At 47.5% G+C, this 16,994-nt stretch overlaps 1 protein-coding gene across 1 annotated transcript in view; it reads right to left on the bottom strand.

Annotated features, from left to right (window-relative positions):
• Window positions 1-16,994, bottom strand: part of LOC135811242 (tripartite motif-containing protein 2-like) — a 191,246-nt gene that overhangs the window by 19,321 nt on the left and 154,931 nt on the right. Inside the window, exon 11 of the mRNA XM_065324442.1 lies at window positions 1,834-1,974. Within this exon, the coding sequence (XP_065180514.1) occupies window positions 1,834-1,974 (141 nt within the window). The remainder of the gene's footprint in view (window positions 1-1,833; window positions 1,975-16,994) is intronic.

Raw genomic sequence — 16,994 nt, 5'->3', positions numbered from 1 at the left:
CAGTGGCAATCTCTGTGTGGTGTGCTTGCTTTAAAAGTGCCTTCAATTGCTGCAAACTGGTATTTGCAGAATTGGTCGAAAATACCACATGTCCCTACCTATTTTGTTTGGTAGAGGCTTAAAGTGCCTGGTTACATCAACAAAACTATTCATGATTGGAAGCTAGGGGGCTGAAGGTACACAGACCACCAAAAAAACAGGGGGGTCCATGGACAACATATTGCAGGCAAGACCATTTTGCAATTGACACTCGAATGAAATTCGGAAGCAGGAAATGTCAAACTAGGGGCTCTACACATGACAGTAAAGCACTAAATTTTAATTATTTTACCAAAGACAAAATATGGTATCCACAACACACTAGGCTTCTGTGGGCAAATAACGATTTTTGCCGTTTTTTGCCAAAAATCAAGAAATTGTACGCTCACTAAATGCCCCGGAATAGCTCTTATATGGTGACCATACCTAAAAACTAAACCAAAGTGAAGAGTAGACATCACTTCATAATTCTATGGATAAAAAAACAGGGTGTCCATGGACCTTTTTTTACTCCTATAGGTGGGAGCCTCCTTAGAAAGAAGTAGAAGCAAGACAAAACCCCAAAGAGTTCGTAATTTAAAAAAGAATAGATCGTAGGATGCACCCAGTGTGCTAACAGTGCTCAACTCCGCGAAGGCAGTGTTGCCGCATGATTGTGAAAGCATGAAACTTGAAGTAGCAACAAACAAGCCTTGATTTGCCTTGTACTGTAGTTTTAAAATAGATAAAATAAACCCCACCACCCAGGAGTGCTTAGCCACCCAGGAGTGCTTAGCCACCCAGGAGTGCTTAGCCACCCAGGAGTGCTTAGCCACCCAGGAGTGCTTAGCCACCCAGGAGTGCTTAGCCACCCAGGAGTGCTTAGCCACCCAGGAGTGCTTAGCCACCCAGGAGTGCTTAGCCACCCAGGAGTGCTTAGCCACCCAGGAGTGCTTAGCCACCCAGGAGTGCTTAGCCACCCAGGAGTGCTTAACCACCCAGGAGTGCTTAGCCACCCAGGAGTGCTTAGCCACCCAGGAGTGCTTAGCCACCCAGGAGTGCTTAGCCACCCAGGAGTGCTTATAGCCACTCAAGAGTGCTTAGCCACCCAGGAGTGCTTAGCGACCCAGGAGTGCTTAGCCACCCAGGAGTGCTTAGCCACCCAGAAGTGCTTAGCCACCCAGGAGTGCTTAGCCACCCAGGAGTGCTTAGCCACCCAGGAGTGCTTAGCCACCCAGGAGTGCTTAGCCACCCAAGAGCTCTCAAAACCACCCAAGAGTGCACAACTTTATAGACACCGTCACACGGTCCTTGATGGCATAGTTCACATCACCTGGTCCACAGCTACTGCAGTTATTTGGTGTATTAGTGCAGATGCAACAGGGTTCATTGTGCACACAGTCCAGGGTTTGCTGATGTGTTGAAGATGTTCTCCCCCCTTCCACCAGAGATTGCTTTCATTTCGCTGCTTTTTTTGTTCACTATTTACCCCCTGGATATATACGAAGAGTGATGAGAAAGTGTTCGACCTGGCCCAAAAAAGACACTATCACTGGTTTCTTGTTTCTAATTGTCACAATATCCACACTGCAAGGGAATGTATTTCACTCAGCAATCGCTCGAGTGTCATCAATCCACCTCGGTAGAAGGTTTTCATCTAGCCAGTCTAGCATATGGTGAGACTTCTCAATCTAAAATGGCCAAAGGCATTGCAATTACAGCTTCACACTCTTGCAACCGGGTTTAATGTATCTTGGCACCAGAAGTAGTGCTAGAAGCAAAAGGGTAAGACAAATTAATCACTGATCAGCTTACTTGAACACGGTGGTTGTCTCTATCAGTGACAAGGAGGTGCCCATGCCTATCCTCGGCAATGTGCTTTGGGTTGTTGAACTGACCATCTGACTCTCCCTCTGATCCGAACATGGTAATGAAGTTTCCATCAGTAGTGAAAACCTGCATGAAAACGAAATGTATTTAAAACTCTACACTGTGATGACTATGTCCTTCAAGAGTTCAATACTGTGTACAGGTCATCCCTCGTTACTACATAATCTATGGCAAGTTGGGACAGAAAAAAAGTCTTATAACGAGACTTATCATATTATTACACATCGACGCACACACACGCACGCACACACACACACACACACACACACACACGCACACACACACACACACACACACACACACACACACACACACACACATACAGTACTCACTGGATTAAAAGCCGGAGCTTGTATTTTTTAAATACCAATTTTGACGAGGCTTCTATTCAAGACGGGCTTCTATTCGAGAGGGTTTTTTATTGTTTCATTCCATACCAGTATTCCAATCGAATCTCTAAAACTTTCATATTCACAGCAACTCGGCCCCGAGTTAGTTTGCACACATTACGTTGGCCAGGACATGTACCGATATGAACATACACGAGATGTTTTTTACGCAATTGACATACATGGCACTACCTGGTCACCCCACACTTCGCGTATAGTAGTCTGGGCTTCTATTCGAGAGATGCTTTCAAACAGTGCTTGAAAAGGGGGGGGGGGCTATTATTCAAGAGGGGATTTTATTCAAGAGGGGCTTTTATTCAAGAGGGGCTTTTTTTCCTCTTTTTTACTATGTCAGCTCGAAAAGAATAAGGAAAGACAATGGTACAAAGACTAGGACAAACGTGACAACTAATGAGCAGGCGCTACACCGAGACGCAGCAGTGATGGCGGGGCATTGATGACTCTGCCGACCTGAGGTCTCGGCGTTACGGCCAAAACACGCACCAAAAACAATGAAAAAGAAGAAGATAGAGCTGTACAGGTAAGAAAGATGCAAAACCCAAGGCTTAACACGAGCGATTGTGGGGGAGAAACTGTCTTAGCATCATACTATTCATAGGGAATCGACTGCCCAGAGCCAGTTTGTGCTGCGAAGATGGCGGTAAACATTCGTTTTGAATGATTGCATTCTCTTGCTGTGGGGCGGCTGGGATAGGAGAGCAGCAAGGAGGGAGTTCCAATCGCTGATGCTGCAGTGTGGGAACGAGCGCTTCAGTGCCAGCGGGGCAGATGCAAGCAGCTGGTGTTGGAGGTGGTGGTCATGGCCACTGACAGCACCGTGCTCGCTGCGAGTTCTGGGGTTGGTAGATTTGATGTGGCGCGGTGGCAACACAGAGAGCAGCTGCGGAGGACCAGGCAAGTAGTGCAGCTTGGACAGGCAGGCAAGCGAGGCAACAGTGCGGCGGATGGCCAGGCTGGGTAGGTGTGCCCCAGGGCCGATAGCATGAAGCGCGCATCGCTGAACATTGTTCAGACGCTGGAGGTGACTCTGCGCAGCTCACATCCTTCTAATCGAGTGAGTACGGTACGCGCAATCACACACTTACATACGTGTGTGAGCCCCCCCCCCCCCCCTACACACACTGAGACTCCGACTCTGACATGTCCATCGTGGGAGCGATGATAGCGAACGGCTATGTTAGACATAACAACTTGTGCAGGCATTTCACCATTCAGCAGCTTGCAAGGCTGATGAATTGACCGAAGCCTAAGCCTGGTCTGCACCACACAGCTGATTGAAGTAGCTTTTTCTGTCCAGTGAACCCCTTTTTTGCTTTTTTTCCTTTTTTCATACACACACCACATGTTCTGGCATGCACTGTCTATTGATAACCACACAGGAGAATGAACGAAGAGCTAGGTAAATGAGAATGAGAAGAAAGACGTGTGTGACCATAATCGTCAGGAATTGAACCCGGAACCTTGTAGTGACCTGACTCCTATTACGTCACTTCACACATAAGCATGCGCAAGAAATGAAATCATTCTCTTTGGACTCAACTTCTTTGTTGTCCGGTTGGCCATTAAGCCGTCATCTAGGGCCCCACATAAAACCACTAAATCGGTTACCCCGACGTGATTCGAACCCGCAACCTTCTGATACACAAGCATGCGCAAGATATAAAATCACTCTCTTTGGCCTCAACTTCTTTGTTGTCCGGTTGGCCATTGTGGCCATCGTCTAGGGCCCAACGTAAAACCCCTAAATTGGTTACCCCGACATGCATTCTTCGGAGTTTTTATCCTGCCATCACCACCGCCACCGTCCGTACCAGATCAACAGTGCACGCACGCAGGCATACGCACGGCTCACAGGACTTACAAGTGGAGCTGTGCACGCCTCCATCAGTCCCCACCTCAACTGGCACACCTCGCCCCAATGCAGTGCTCCTGCTGGTACCTCGCCAAGCCTGCAACATGCAGCCGCCTCTGACATGATAACACTAATCTGTTACGCGTACGTTTCCTCTTTTCTTTCTTTCTGCCTCTGACATGCCCTCCACCTCTGTCACGTTAACACACCTCTGACACGTTAATCCGCCTCTGTCATGCATCTCTCTGTTTTCCACTTCCTGCTCTTTGACTTTTGTTTCGGTCTTTGTTGCCACGTTATCAACAATTTTCAAAAACACACATCGCTCTCTTGTGCATATTGTATTATGTTTTTTATTGCCTTTCCGCCTTGTACATGCCATGCTTCCTTTCTCTATCTTTTTTTCTTGTTTACCGTGCTTCACTCCTCCTGACCTCACCCCTGGTAGGGGACACTGTAGCAACCTGACTCCTATTACGTCTCTTCTTATGTATGCATGCGCAAGAAAGAAAATCATTGTGTTTGGACTCAACTTCTTTGTTGTCCGGTTGGCCATTTATTGGTCATCTAGGGCCCGATATAAAACCCCTAAAACCTCACGATTGGAAATTGTCTGCACACACCAGAGCACCATATGGCGCACGCACGCACGTGCGTGTGCGCACACACACACACACACTCACACAATCTCTCTCTCTCACACACACACACACACACACACACACACAGCAGGGACGTCGGGAGGTAATTTAGTGTGAGGCGGTCAGCCATCAGAAGTACAAATTACTCGTGGGGGAGGGTGGCCGAACCAAAATTTTGGAAATTTAGAGCCCAAATCAGTGCATTATCTTGATCCATGAGTGCTTTGGGCAAATATTGGTACGGTCAGTACCGTAGTGACCGTACCATGTGCGACACCCGTTCACACACACACACACACACACGCACACACCATTGGACCATTGGACGCCCATCGCCGGAGGCGATGATAGCGATGCTACAGCAGAAGCCGTAGCAGCTTGTGCTGGGATTGCACCATTCAACAGCTTGTAAGGCTGAATAATTGACTGCCACTATTCAGCCTGGTCTACACCACACACACACACACACACACGCACACACGCACGTACGCATCCACGCATGCAGGCAAGCACCCACGTACGCACGCACACACGCATGCACACACACACACACACACTCACACACACACACACACACGCACACACACGCGCACACTCACACACATACTCCTACATGCCCATTGCGGAAGTGATGATAGTGAACAGCTATGTTAGACATAGCAACTTGTGCTGGGATTACACCATTCAACAGCTTGCAAGGCTGATGAATTCACCGCCACTAATTTTTGGCCTGGTATCCACCACACAGCTGTTTTTGAAGTGGATTTTTCTGGCCAGTGAATCCCTAATTTTCATTTTTCATTTTTTTTACACATACACCACACCACATAGTCGTGCATACACTGGCTGTTGGTAACCACCCAGGAGAATAAAAGAGGAGGTAGGAGAATGAGAAAGAGAAGAAAGTCGTGTGCGACCATAATCGTTGGGAATTAAACCCGCAACCTCTTGATTGGAAATCGACTGCGCATACCACTGGACCATATGGGACATATATATATATATACCCAATGCTGTAGACAGCAAGCTGTTTCGGCCATGAAGGCCTCATCAGTACAGCTACGAGCTAAATAGGCCGAGCTACCAGCCATGGTGCAAAGGAGGCACCACAGACATTAAGGTAGCTCGACGCTCTAGCACCACAGTACTCAAACTACAAAATGTAGCGGGCATTGCGCGATGCAGCAGCACTAGAGCAGCCTACTGAGAGTGCTCAACAAGGCGAAAGCCGAGGAGCGTGATACCCAATGCTGTAGACAGCAAGCTGTTTCGGCCATGAAGGCCTCATCAGTACAGCTACGAGCTAAATAGGCCGAGCTACCAGCCATGGTGCAAAGGAGGCACCACAGACATTAAGGTAGCTCGACGCTCTAGCGCCAGAGTACTCAAACTACAAAATGTAGCGGGCATTGCGCGATGCAGCAGCACTAGAGCAGCCTACTGAGAGTGCTCAACAAGGCGAAAGCCGAGGAGCGTGATACCCAATGCTGTAGACAGCAAGCTGTTTCAGCCATGAAGGCCTCATCAGTACAGCTACGAGCTAAATAGGCCCAGCTACCAGCCATGGTGCAAAGGAGGCACCACAGACATTAAGGTAGCTCGACGCTCTATATATTTAAATATATATAGAACAGAGTATATCCCGCGACAAAAGCATTAGTTGTCTGATGATTGCCTTAGCATTTAGCTACGTGCATGAAACGCAGCGTTACAACGTATGTTTCTATAATTGGTGAAACCATTCTTTTTGACCTTTGTAGAACAATAGAAGTATTTCTTGCGTCGGCAAAAAGTGCTCAATGTCCTAAGACATAGCGGGGTTATACACTCAGACACAAAGGATCTCCAAGTTTCTCAGTGTTGCTACTCTGAGTTTCGTGCAAAAGCACTCTTCAGGCAACTTACTCTTCTCTCACATCAGTATCCCTTTACATACCAGAAAAGACGAAAAGAAGCACCCTAGGTGGGAATCACAGGTGGAGAAAAGAAGCACGCTAGCCAGTCTAGGTGGGAATCACAGGTGAAGATAAATGTGGCAAGTGTGGTAGTGTGAGCAATCGCGCAGGCCGGGTGGTGTGCATAAAGTGAAGTGTGGCAGTAGGATGCATGCACATTAGATAGCAGGAGTTCTGTATATGTGTAACAGATAGCAAGCGCAGTCTACAGTTCAGGTCACCTCCGATAGGAGGTACTTGGTGCTGTGGCGACATTTTGTGACCAGGCTGCATCTGGTGTTGAGGAGCGATGCCTTGTCACTCTTCATTATGGCGATCTTCTCCGATAGGCATAGGTTGCACCGCTTCGAGGTTCTTTTGTAGGCGCTGGATCTCTGCCTGATTCTCCACGAGATGTTGACGTCTTCACCTGCCTCCTTCAATGCCCATGCATGCTTTGACAATTCTGTGCTGTTTCTGTGTGGTTTAAATATATATACCGAAGGATGTACCCAGAGTGCTTGACAGTGCTCAATACCACAAAGGCAGAGCGTAATACACTACAGAACAACAAGGGCAATCAAGGCTTGTTTGCTGCTACTTTAAGTTTCATGCTTACGCAATCATCAGGCAACATGAAGATCGGGTGCCGACCATGCCGGTATATATGCCAGGAGAGGGTGGTATAAAAAGCTGTGTGAGACTGTGGGGGCTAGCGCAGTAGCGGTGATGTTTTAGGCAGGGGGCTGTGTGCAGAGTGTGTGGTTGTTGAAGGCAGGGGCTAGCAGTGCAGTGTGAGCGCAAAGTGTGTGGCTGGTGTGGGCAGGAGGTGGTGAACAATGCGTGTGGATGTTGTAGGCAGGAGGCTGTAGAGCTAGCAGTGTGATAATAGCGCAATGTAAATGGATATGTCTGGTGTGGGCAGGGTGTTATGAGCAAGGTGTGTGAACGTGAATGGTGTGGGCAGGAGGCTGTGGAGACATGTTTAGGTGACACCGTGGTTTTTTAGGAGATACTTGTTCTCGTGTCGGCACTTGGACACCATTTCGGAGCGCTTGTTGAGGCTGGACGGTGACCCTAGCGTGTTCAGGATGTGATACTTTTCTCTGGTACAGAGGGAACACCGCTTCGTGATGTTGGAGTATGCCCGGGCGCGATCTTTTATCCTCCATTCGACTTCGTATTGGGCGTTGGATTTCTTCAGCTTCCAGATGTAGTTGGAGAACTCAGTGCAGCTGGAGTACTTCTCGTATCTTGTTGTAGTCATGTGGTTGGCATGGCGTGACTTGAATGGTGGCGCCGACATACCGGTGTATTCCTTTTTGGTGGGGCCTGACGTTATGGATGCCACATATATCAGCTCCGTCGTTTGGCATTCACCGTTGAGTGGACAAGATGGCTTGTCTCGGCAGTTGCAGGGCTTTTCCGGTTTTTTCGTTTGCGGGCAGAGGACCGCTTTGTTGTGGCTTTTGATGCGTGCAGCCATATTTGGCATGCAACTGTAGCTTATCTTGATGGTGTTTTTTGTGAATATTTTTCCGAGCTTCGACTGCGGGGGGAAGTGCTTCTTAATGAGCGCGAGGAATCTTCCACCGATGTTTGTTTTCACATTACGGCTGTAGGGCGGGTTGTACCAAATCACCTTCCTCTTCCTTTTCTTCTTTTTGCTTGTTTTCTGTTTGAACTCTAGCGTGCTAGGGTGGCCGCTGGCGTTGAGGGCCTCCGCGTAGATGGGGATAGCATCACGGAACACCGCCTCTGAGCAGGAGATGCTTGCCAGTCGGTTGTTAATTCCAGCTGGGATGTTCTTAAGGACTTGCGGTGGGTGATTGGAGTTGACGTTGACATACAGTGGGGTGTCGTTGGGTTTTCGGTACGGTTGGTAGGTTCCTGTGGAGAGGCTCATTGTGATGTCTAGGTAGTTAACAGCGTTCAGGTTGACGTCTATCGTGATTTTTAGCCCCAGCGTCTTGAAGGTGTCGATGACAGCTTTCCGTACTTTGTCCGCACTGTGGCCAGTGGCGTTACGGAGGACGGCAAGCCCGTCGTCTCTGTAGAGGCCTACCGAGCCGCTACTGAAGTGCTGTTCGAGTTTACCCAGGACCTCCTGCCCACACCAGCCACACACTTTGCGCTCACACTGCACTGCTAGCCCCTGCCTTCAACAACCACACACTCTGCACACAGCCCCCTGCCTAAAACATCACCGCTACTGCGCTAGCCCCCACAGTCTCACACAGCTTTTTATACCACCCTCTCCTGGCATATATACCGGCATGGTCGGCACCCGATCTTCATGTTGCCTGATGATTGCGTAAGCATGAAACTTAAAGTAGCAGCAAACAAGCCTTGATTGTCCTTGTTGTTCTGTTGTGGTTTAAATATATATATATATTTATTTAAATAGAGACGTAGGCGAACAAAATTTATATACACACAACAACAAGGTTGTCAATTTCATAATACTAAAAGCTTTTCACCCATTTTCATCAGTAGATACATGGGAATGAGCGAGAACGAAAACGAAGCCAGAATTTATACTGGGGGTAGAGAATCAGCAAGAATATTCTTACGGGCCTCAAGTTCACACTACACTACCATAAGAATGTATGGAGCAGTGGAAAAATGCGGGAAACAACACGTGAGGGGAATGCAGTACCACAACAAACACTTGATAAAGTTGTCAGTCCGGTTGCAGCTTGAACAGCCGTAGCACCTTGATGTGCTTCTTTTGTCGACACAGCTCTGGCCTCAAACTGCGAATGTACAGCGCCTCCAGTGTGAATCGATGCGCGCTGTTCCGGGCTGGTGTGATGACACCGAAGTCCGCCCACGCAACTAAGGATACTTTCGAGTTCGTGGATGACGTAAAGGAATTTGGCCAGCAGCAGGCAGAGAACTCTGGATCGCTGTTCCTGTGCTCTTTCGATGTAGTCAGCCTCTTTACAAACGTGCCTCTCAAGGAAACAATAGATATCTGCATACAGTCGCTATACCATGATGATGAAATATCAGCCCCGCAAATACCCCAAGATCTTTTCAAGAAGCTGCTTTTCAAAGCCACATCAGATGTGCAGTTCAGTTTCAATGGCAACATGTACGCACAGAGGGACGGAGTAGCCATGGGTTCACCCTTGGGCCCCGTGCTATCCAATATCTTTGTTGGATATTTTGAGAACACAATTCCAGACAGTCATTGGCCCCAATTCTATAGGCGTTATGTGGATGACACATTCGCAGCATTTCACAACCGGAAACTGGCATTGGAATTCTCTGAGCGTTTAAATAATCTTCACCCAACTCTGCAGTTTACAATGGAGGAGGAGAATAATGGAGAATTGCCGTTTCTTGATGTTTTGATTAAGCATTCTTCCACAGAATTGCTCACCACAGTATATAGAAAGCCGACGTTCACAGGTCTTAACACACGCTTGGACTCGTTTTGTGACACTAGAAACAAAATCAATTTGATCAGATCATTAACTTTCAGAGCTAAAAACATCTGCTCACCATCACTATTATCAGCTGAAATTGCTAAGCTAGAGGATATTCTGTGTTCTAACGGTTACCCACTCAAAGTACTCAAGCGAGTCATGACAAGCGTTCTTGAACCTAGCCCAGATACAGCTTCTGCTCAACTTGAATCTGCAACGCGTATTATCACAAAATTGCCGTGGAAAGGGCAAAATTGCATTGCCTTCCGCAAAAAGATTAAAGCTGCAATTTTGAACTGCTATCCTACAGTATCCCCCATTGTAATTTATACAACCAGACCCGCATTCAGGTCTATCGCCAAGGATGTTTCACCAACTCTTGAAAATAGTAATTTTATTTATAAGTATGCGTGTCGCTGTGAGCGGACGTACGTTGGTGAGACATGTCAGCGATTCTCGGAAAGGATCAAGCAGCATATCCCAGACAAGCTGTACAAGAAGCCGCCTGACAAACGTGTGGCAACAAGTGATAGCGCCATCACAAAGCATGTGCAGGCGCAACCTGAATGCATCCTGCAGGAACGCAGCAGCAGCTTCAGTGTCATCACACCAGCCCGGAACAGCGCGCAATGATTCACACTGGAGGCGCTGTACATTCGCAGTTTGAGGCCAGAGCTGTGTCGACAAAAGAAGCACATCAAGGTGCTACGGCTGTTCAAGCTGCAACCAGACTGACAACTTTGTCACGTGTTTGTTGTGGTACTGCATTCCCCTCATGTGTTGTTTCCCGCATTTTTCCACTGCTCCATACATTCTTATGGTAGTGTAGTGTGAACTTGAGGCGCGTAAGAATATTCTTGCTGATTCTCTACCCCCAGTATAAATTCTGGCTTCGTTTTCGTTCTCGCTCATTCCCATGTAACTACTGATGAAAATGGGTGAAAAGCTTTTAGTATTATGAAATTGACAACCTTTTGGCACCTTGATGTGCTTCTTTTGTCGACACAGTTCTGGCCTCAAACTGCGAATGTACAGCGCCTCCAGTGTGAATCGGTGCGCGCTGTTTCGGGCTGGTGTGATCACACTGAAGCTGCTGTTGCGTTCCTGTGGGATGCATTCAGGCTGCGCCTGCAAATGCTTTGTGATGGCGCTATCACTTGTTGCCACACGTTTGTCAGGCGGCTTCTTGTACAGCTTGTCTGGGATATGCTGCTTGATCCTTTCCGAGAATCGCTGACATGTCTCACCAACGTACGTCCGCTCACAGCGACACGCATACTTATAAATAAAATTACTATTTTTCAAGAGTTGGTGAAACATCCTTGGCGATAGACCTGAATGCGGGTCTGGTTGTATAAATTACAATGGGGGATACTGTAGGATAGCAGTTCAAAATTGCAGCTTTAATCTTTTTGCGGAAGGCAATGCAATTTTGCCCTTTCCACGGCAATTTTGTGATAATACGCGTTGCAGATTCAAGTTGAGCAGAAGCTGTATCTGGGCTAGGTTCAAGAACGCTTGTCATGACTCGCTTGAGTACTTTGAGTGGGTAACCGTTAGAACACAGAATATCCTCTAGCTTAGCAATTTCAGCTGATAATAGTGATGGTGAGCAGATGGTTTTAGCTCTAAAAGTTAATGATCTGATCAAATTGATTTTGTTTCTAGTGTCACAAAACGAGTCCCAGCGGGTGTAAAGACCTGTGAACGTCGGCTTTCTATATACTGTGGTGAGCAATTCTGTGGAAGAATGCTTAATCAATACATCAAGAAACGGCAATTCTCCATTATTCTCCTCCTCCATTGTAAACTGCAGAGTTGGGTGAAGATTATTTAAACGCTCAGAGAATTCCAATGCCAGTTTCCGGTTGTGAAATGCTGCGAATGTGTCATCCACATAACGCCTAAAGAATTGGGGCCAATGACTGTCTGGAATTGTGTTCTCAAAATATCCAACAAAGATATTGGATAGCACGGGGCCCAAGGGTGAACCCATGGCTACTCCGTCCCTCTGTGCGTACATGTTGCCATTGAAACTGAACTGCACATCTGATGTGGCTTTGAAAAGCAGCTTCTTGAAAAGATCTTGGGGTATTTGCGGGGCTGATATTTCATCATCATGGTATGCGACTGTATGCAGATATCTATTGTTTCGTTGAGAGGCACGTTTGTAAAGAGGCTGACTACATCGAAAGAGCACAGGAACAGCGATCCAGAGTTCTCTGCCTGCTGCTGGCCAAATTCCCATACATCATCCACGAACTCGAATGTATCCTTAGTTGCGTGGGCGGAATATTTTTTCAGGACTGGTTTTAGTAATTCAGCTAACCACTTGGCCATTTCGTGTTGGGGAGCATTGATCATGGACAGGATTGGTCGAAGTGGCACGTCTTTCTTATGTATTTTCGGTACGCCATAGAGCACAGGGCGGCACGAGCCAACGGGTCGGATCCGGTCGTAATCTATATTGAGTATTTTTTCAGCCTTTTTGTATCGCAATAGGTATGCCTGCAAGGCGCGTTCATCCAGGTAAGTGCGGTCATGCGTTTCCGTCGGTCCCAGGAGTTTATTATTATTATTATTATTTATTGCAACATCTCAAGACTCGGCGGAAACACCGGCCAATATTACGAGAGTGGGTGATTGCCAACCACGGCGATAAATAGAAATAAGGGGAGGGAAAAAGAAAGAGTAGCAAACGAACAGCAACAACAACTCCGTAAAGAAAGATAATGTCAAATAAAAACAGTGAAAAACACAGAGACGCAAAGGACATGTGGATAATGAGCTATGCAAGTCGTAGTAAATAAGGGGCGGCACGGATCTTAAACAGGCGGAGTGAGGTCAGGTCCTTAACGTCTCTGGGTAGAGTGAGCCAAACAGAATAAGCAATAAAGAGAGGGGAGCGCAAAAGAGTGGATGAGTTACACTTAGGGAGTAAGAGCGAGTTTCTAGTTCTTAGAGAAGAGAACCAATTAAAACACATGAGATGAGGTGGGCACAACTCAAGCTTAATAGAATGGACAAGCGAAGCCAGGTGTGCACTGCGTCCATGTGATAACGGGGTTGTGTGAGCGATTTTATAAAGGGCGGATGATGAGAGCATGCGGGGTTGACGGAGGAGAATTTTAAGGATTTTCTTGTGATGTATTTCAAGCTTTGCAGCAGCGGAAGAGGATAACCCAACCCAAGACGTATCTGCATAATGAAATATTGGGCGAAGGTAGGCTAAATAAAAAAGAAGCTTGCAAGAAAGTGGGAGGTAGGAGCAGTGGGGGGAGAGAATTCCTAAGGATTTACTTGATTTTTTACAGATATATTCGATGTGAGGTACCCAAGAGAGTGCAGAGTCAATCACAATGCCAAGGTGTTTGTGAGACGACACTATGTCAATTGGATTTGGAAAGTTGGCATGGATGAGGGTTGTGAACTCCGGCTGGGGCGGGAAGAGCATGATCTTTGTTTTTGATAGATTTGGGGACAACCTCCAGGACGACATCCAGAAAAGAACTTCCTGAATGCCAGCACGCAAGTTGTTTTTCAGGCCAGTGAGGGAAGCTGATGAGGTGAGAAGGGTCGTGTCGTCAGCAAACAGAGATGTTCCAGGGAAGACTGCAGGTAAGTCGTTTACGTAAATTATAAATAGTAGGGGACCAAGAATTGATCCTTGAGGAACGCCCGACAATACTGGCTCTGCAGCCGAGGATGTGCCAAGCACAGTTACGTACTGATAACGCCCAGAGAGATAAGATTTCAGCCAGGAGAGTGGTTGTTTGCGTACCCTGAATGCATGCTCGAGCTTTGCCAAAAGTCCTCGATGCCAGACGGTATCAAAAGCCTTGGCCAAGTCAAAGAAGCAAATGCCAGCAAGCGCTCTGTTATCCCTATGCTGGCACACCTGCTGCACGATGCGGGTCAGTTGAAGGGAGGTGGAGTCGCCTTTACGAAACCCAGATTGTGCGGGACTCAGAAACGGCGAAACATGTCTGTATAAGTGGTCATAAAAGATGCGTTCACATACTTTGGACACGCAGGGAAGAAGAGAGATAGGGCGGTAGTTTGCAGGTTCGTGGCGGGAACCTTTCTTGAATACAGGTATGACTTTCGCTGTTGTGTTGGGTACTTCCTAAAAATGCTATAGAGATCATATTTCCACTTGATTGCTGTGCGGAGATGGGCATCAACCCAGGGTGGCTGACTGGGCCGTGGGCAGCGGTGAGAATACGGCTGCTTTCCGAATGGCCAGAGGTGCTTCTCAAGGGCACTGTTGAGAATGGAAGAAAAGTGTGAAAGCGCATCATCGACGTTGCTGGCACGCAGGTGCCAGCTCCAGTCAATATCAGAGAGCTCTGCATTCACACTATCCCAGACGGAAGATGGCACGGATTTAAAGACATTCCGGCTTTGCAGGAACATTGCTGAAGTGGCTTCGGGGTGCAGCAGCGGGATGTCCGCTTGCAGCAGGTTCCTCACGGTAAACAGCATCAGTAGGCAGTAGGAAATGACTGAGGATCTGTGCGTGGTCAGATGCACCAAGAGGAGCAACAGATGTAACAGAGAGTAGTAGGTGAGGATGATCCGTGAGTACAACGTCAATACACGATGTTGAGCCGTGGGGGGTAAAGTGTGTGGGGAATGTCACCATTTGCTCAAGGCCAAAACAAGAGAAGAGGTTACGGAACTCCCTTCCAGCACGATTCGTGGTGTCACTAGGAGACCAGTCAGAGTGGCGAGCATTCAAGTCTCCTGCAAGTACAATCGCCGAATTGGGGAGGCTAATATTGGACAGACAGTCCTCTAGGAGGTCACTAAATGCCTGGACTTGGGAGATGCTGTCTCCAGGGGGTCTGTAAACAGAGCAGATGATGAGGGGGAGTGAGGGAAGGATCACTGGCCGCAATTCGAGCCAAACCGCCTCCTGTCCACAGCGCTCAAGGTCGAAGCGGCGCTTGATGGACATGAACGATCTGTCAGCTACAAGAGTAGCAACACCGCCATAGCCTCTTGCTGGCAGGTTATCAGAGCCGGTCGTGGGTGGGCGGTCCAGGCGGTATGACGTGTAGCATGGAATTGAGACGTCTATGGCAGCTGTCAGCCACGTTTCACATAGGCAGATTATGTCTGGAGAATACTGCTCACAGACTTGACTAAGCTCAGCTAACTTATTTACTATGGAGCGGCAGTTAAGTGAAAGCACTGAGAAGGATGAAGGTAATTGGGCAGGTTGATTGGGAGTTTTATTAGTTTGTCGTCCAGAATCAGGAAGGAATGGTGGCGCAAGTGGATTGAGCGACGCACTCAGTTCTGTTGAGTGATGCGGTCTGATTTGAAGCGCCATTCACGAACCGAAATGCCACTTGGCCAGAAGTCTAGACTCTGGACCTTCTGCCAATGCTCCTCCGGAATAACAAGGTGGGCATACGCCAGACCAAAATACCGTGCCGCAGATACTGAGTTGAAACTTCGATGCATCAGCCAGAATAGCATTCATCTTGTCATTGTAATCACTTCGCTGCATTATCACCACTCCATTCCCTTTGTCCGGCCTGCTGATTATTATATCTTTGTCATTCTTTATTTTCCTGATGGCTGCCATATGCTTGTCGTTGAGGGGATAATCGGTTTTATCTGCTTTACTGTTACTAAACTCTTCTGCAAGATTCGCCAATGCTGCTTGACACATATCCCTCTTCCACTGCTCCATACATTCTTATGGTAGTGTAGTGTGAACTTGAGGCGCGTAAGAATATTCTTGCTGATTCTCTACCCCCAGTATAAATTCTGGCTTCGTTTTCGTTCTTGCTCATTCCCATGTAACCACTGATGAAAATGGGTGAAAAGCTTTTGGTATTATGAAACTGACAACCTTGTTGTTGTGTGTATATAAATTTTGTTCGCCTACCTCTCTATTTAAATATATATATTTGAGCACTCTGGCAAGGTACGTTCGGGCCTGATTGGAAATTTTTATTTCCATTGCTATCAGGTTCCGCCTCATTTCCTCTGTGCTGCGCTGACGAGTCCACAAAGGACGAAACAGTTCTGTCCGCAGATTGAGTATATATAATATATATATAGAACTATAGCACTCTGGCGCTAGAGCGACGAGCTACCTTAATGTCTGTGGTGCCTCCTTTGCACCATGGCTGGTAGCTCGGCCTATTTAGCTCGTAGCTGTACTGATGAGGCCTTTATGGCCGAAACAGCTTGCTGTCTACAGCATTGGGTATATATACAATAGAAGTATTTCTTGCGTCGGCAAAAAAGTGCTCAATGTCCTCAGACAGAGCGGGGTTATACACTCAGACACAAAGGATCTCCAAGTTTCTCAGTGTTGCTACTCTGAGTTTCGTGCAAAAGCACTCTTCAGGCAACTTACTCTTCTCTCACATCAGTATCCCTTTACATACCAGAAAAGACGAAAAGAAGCACCCTAGGTGGGAATCACAGGTGGAAAAAAAAGCACGCTAGCCAGTCTAGGTGGGAATCAGAGGTGAAGATAAGTGTGGCAAGTGTGGTGGTGTGAGCAATCGCGCAGGCCGGGTGGTGTGCATAAAGTGAAGTGTGGCAGTAGGATGCATGCACATTAGATAGCAGGAGTTCTGTATATGTGTAACAGATAGCAAGCGCAGTCTACAGTTCAGGTCACCTCCGATAGGAGGTACTTGGTGCTGTGGCGACAATTTGTGACCAGGCTGCATCTGGTGTTGAGGAGCGATGCCTTGTCACTCTTCAGTATGGCGATCTTCTCCGATAGGCATAGGTTGCACCGCTTCGAGGTTCTTTTGTAGGCGCTGGATCTCTGCCTGATTCTC

This window comes from Sycon ciliatum, chromosome 3 (genome assembly GCF_964019385.1).
Source record: "Sycon ciliatum chromosome 3, ocSycCili1.1, whole genome shotgun sequence".
Taxonomy (NCBI): domain Eukaryota; kingdom Metazoa; phylum Porifera; class Calcarea; order Leucosolenida; family Sycettidae; genus Sycon; species Sycon ciliatum.
This window is presented reverse-complemented; position numbering and strand designations above follow the sequence as displayed.